Consider the following 4,081-nt stretch of genomic DNA (forward strand, 5'->3'; position numbering starts at 1 on the left):
AATGCGGGACACTTTGGTTGCTTTATCAATTTGTAACTTAAGACTTACGCACTCCTTAGATTTCAAGCTCAATTTTAACTTCAGCTCTTCAAACTCGTCAGTTTTCAAACGCAATTTTTCTTCAAGAACACTCTCCATAATTTTGTTGCAACGGAGTTGTTTTTCAAAGTTATCTCGTTCGAGCTTGATCTTTTGAAAGTAAGTATCTTGACTTGGGGAAAGACCCACATCAACCCATCGAAAGAATCTGCAGTCATCTTCCTGCATAATTCATTTAAAAATCAATGGGATGTCGTCTCTGTAAAGGGACATTTTCTTTGTGATTGTGCCATACCATACTGAAGAGTCGTGAAAAGTCAGCGAGGTGAGTTTGAAATAAAATCTCCCGATCCAGAGAATCCACTAGACACCGGGTCTAGGAACTCAGAGAATCTTTGGGTAACCTGTCGTTGGGCACACAATCACTTCCTTCGCCCTTCAAAACCCTCAACTCGCTATTGCTAAAAAGATTAGTACAGGGAAGCAGAGATCGAATCCACAGAGACAGATGTGTAAGTAAACATGCTCAAAGACCTGGAAGCTATTTTTGGCTGCTGCCACGCAATTTTCGGATGTTTCCCTTTGTCTGGTGTTCCTGGACCTGTTACTGCCAACACAGCTTCCCAGTTGATAGGTCTAGCAGATTCCCATATATAATAGAGATGTTCCTCGGGGAAGGCATCAGATATAGCTTCGTCTGTGTGCCCTTGGAATATTCGACTTAAATGATCTGCAACTCTGTTCTCCGTCCCCTTTTTATCCTTTACTTCCCAGTCGAATTCTTCCAGTAGTAGCACCCACCTAATCAACCTTGGTTTAGACTCTCTCTTGGCCAGGAGATATTTAATGGCTGCGTGATCAGTGTAAACTATCACCTTCGACCACAACAAGTATGGTCAAAACTTCTCGAATGAGTATACCACTGCCAACATCTCCTTTTTTGTGGTATCATAGTTCTTTTGAGCCTAGTTGAGGGTCTTCGAGGCATAGAAAATGACATAGCTTTTCCCGTCGATCTTCTGACCTAGAACCGCTCCTACCGCAAAATCACTTGCATCGCAAATCACCTCAAAAGGGTAGTTTTAATCTGGTGCTCTGATTATTGGGGCAGAGATAAGTCTATCCTTCAACAATTGGAAAGCCTTCTTCCAGCCCTCATCAAAATCAAACTCCACATCATTGTGTAAGAGATGTGTAAGTGGCTGGGCAATCCTTGCGAAATCCTTGATGAATCTTCTATAAGACCCTGCATGACCCAGGAACCCTCTAACCTCCTTCTGATTTGTGGGGTACAATAGCTTCGAGATCATATCTACCTTGGCCTTATCCACTTGAATCCTTCTCTCAGAAACCACATGGCCTAGGACTATTCCTTCTGGGACCATGAAATGACATTTCTCGAAATTTAGGACTAGATTCTTCTCCTGACACCTTCTCAATACCAGATCCAAATTAGCCAAGCATGCATCGAAGGAATTCCCATACACCGTGAAATCATCCATAAAAATTTCAATGCACACTTCCAACAAGTCCGAGAAGATGCTCATCATACAATGCTGGAATGTACCCGGTGCATTGCATAATCCAAATGGCATTCTTCTATACGCATAAGTACCAAACGGGCAGGTAAAGGTTGTCTTCTCCTGATCTTCCGGATCCACATATATCTGGAAGTATCCACTGTATCCGTCTAGGAAGCAAAAATATTGCTTTCCAGCCAATCTCTCCAACATCTGGTCAATGAAGGACAAAGGAAAATGATCCTTTTTAGTGGCTTCATTAAGCTTCCGGTAATCGATGCACATTCTCCATCCAGTTACCAATCTAGTAGGCACCAACTCATTCTTATCATTTTCTACAACTTGTATTCCCGACTTCTTTGGTAACATGTGAACTGGGCTGACCCATTCACTGTCTGGAATAGATTAAATAATACCTAAGGATAGCAATTTCAACACTTCCTTCAGAACCTCTTCCCTCATATTTGGGTTTAGCTTACGTTGCGGGTCTCTACGAGCCTTCGCCCCGTCTTCCAGTCGGATGTGATGCATACAAAGGTCGGGGCTGATTCCCACCAGGTCGGAGAGCGTCCACCCTATGGCCTTTTTGTTTCTCCGGATTACTTCTAGTAGATCATTCTCTTGTTCTGCTGTCAAGTGGCTATTGATTATTACTAGGAATGTTTCATCTTCCTCAAGGTAGGCATACTTTAGGGTCTCGGGCAATTTCTTCAACTCCTTCTTTGGTGTGATGGCTTCCTGGGGCAGGGGATTTTTTTCCAGGCCTCTGGTTGCCATTTCACTCAAGTTAGTTCCCTCGTCTGGACTCTGCACTTGAACAGACCCTGTCGACTCGAATGACAGTGGTTGGTGGCAAAATGCCATGATCGCTTCATTGATCTGTTCATCTGTCAGGTTCCGAGTTAATAGGGTTTCACACCATCCTGCCACCTCGTCAATAGACTGACTCAACTCCGAATTGTTGAACCGTTCCTGCATTAATTCGGTCTCAAGGTATTCCTGGACCAGGGGGTTAATCACATCAACAGCATGCAAATTTTCCACATCCAATGGTTTCTTCATGGCTTCATCAATGCTAAAGGTGTATTTTTTCCCATGGTAGTGTAGGCATATAGTACCGTTGAACACATCAATAATAGTCTTAGCGGTGCGTAGGAAGGGTCTTCCTAAAAGCACTCCGCTGGATTCAGCAGATTCGTTATCACTCATTTTTATTACATGGAAATCAGTTGGGTACAAGAAATCATGCACTTATACTATCGCATTCTCCAGCACACCCTCGGGTGAAATGCATGTTCTATCGGCTAACTGAATTACTATTTTCGTATCAACCAAACTTACCCCTATCCACTTCTTATATATCGAAAGTGGTAACACATTTATCGAGGCTCCTAGATCACACATTGCATGCTCGATTTTAATATCACCCAGAGAAATGGGCAAAGTGAACATACCTGGATCTGTACACTTCGAGGGCATCCTCATTTTCTGTATTACAGCCGACACATTTTCTCCAATTACTATCTTCCCATCGGGCTTGGTTTTTCCAGCTATGAACTCCTTGATGAATTTGCGGAATATGGGCAGCTTCAAGGCCTGTAGGAACGGCAGATTGATTTCCAGTTTCCCGAAGATCTCCATGAAGTCTTCAGTGTCATCCTTCTTTTTCTTAGCCTCCCCTCGGTGAGGAAATGGCTTCATGCATTTCAACGTTCCCACTGGACCCCCGACGGAAGATTCTCCGACTTTTTTCCTTCCTTCCTCAATCTCCACTCCAGGCTCTGGGTCTAAGAAAAATGGATCAGCCATACGAGGTAGTGGTTTCTCCAAATCCCCTTTTTGAAGGCCATCTTCTACCCTGGTGTTCCTTATCTCAGTATCCCCTTGATCAGTAGTCAGTTCCCCGTCTTCCTTGCTTGTCATAGGAGGTACACTCTCATCCTCTTTCATTACTGGACCCTCATAGTCCCGTCCTGACCTCAAAGTGATCTGACTGATATTTGCCCGGTCAGGTGGTTTTACCGAAGCTGGTATCCTTCCCTCGTGTCCCCTCATCTCATTCAACGAAGTGGCCAATTGCGACATTTGCTTGGCCAACATATCCATGGCAGACTTCTGCTCTTGTTGTGCATCTTGAATTTTGTGAACCACATCATTTTTTGCATGCATATTATTCTGCATGTGTTGTTGAGAGCTGACTAGGTCGTGTACCATATCATCCAGATTCCTCGGATGCTTATAGTGTTAGAGTTTGTATACTAGAAATCACCTTTCGAGTGATTGAATACAGTTAAAACTCTTATTTTATTTTCCAAAGGAATAAAGAAATTATTTTTTTCATAATGTTGTTATGTTTTACATTTAGTGAATGTTTATTACATGTTTAAATGTATAAGTAACTTAACAAAGTCTAAGTCTTTGTTTTAGTAGACCGGTTGTGGGCGTCGTTCACTTTAAGGTAACACGGTCAGTTCTGAACAAAGAAAAAGAAGAATTTCACAACCTAGATAGGCTTAGACTAC

General features: G+C 42.8%; 1 protein-coding gene across 1 annotated transcript; it reads right to left on the reverse strand.

The window, feature by feature from the left end:
* Window positions 1-2,810: 2,810 nt before the first annotated feature.
* LOC148923195 (uncharacterized) lies at window positions 2,811-3,665 on the reverse strand. The gene has a single exon (XM_089061423.1). It carries the CDS (start codon window positions 3,663-3,665, stop codon window positions 2,811-2,813), a length of 855 nt encoding a protein of 284 aa, XP_088917549.1.
* Between the last annotated feature and the right edge of the window lie 416 nt (window positions 3,666-4,081).

This window comes from Salvia hispanica, chromosome 6 (assembly GCF_029641045.1).
Source record: "Salvia hispanica isolate PSC_SH4W2 chromosome 6, Shi_PSC_v1, whole genome shotgun sequence".
Lineage (NCBI taxonomy): Eukaryota > Viridiplantae > Streptophyta > Magnoliopsida > Lamiales > Lamiaceae > Salvia > Salvia hispanica.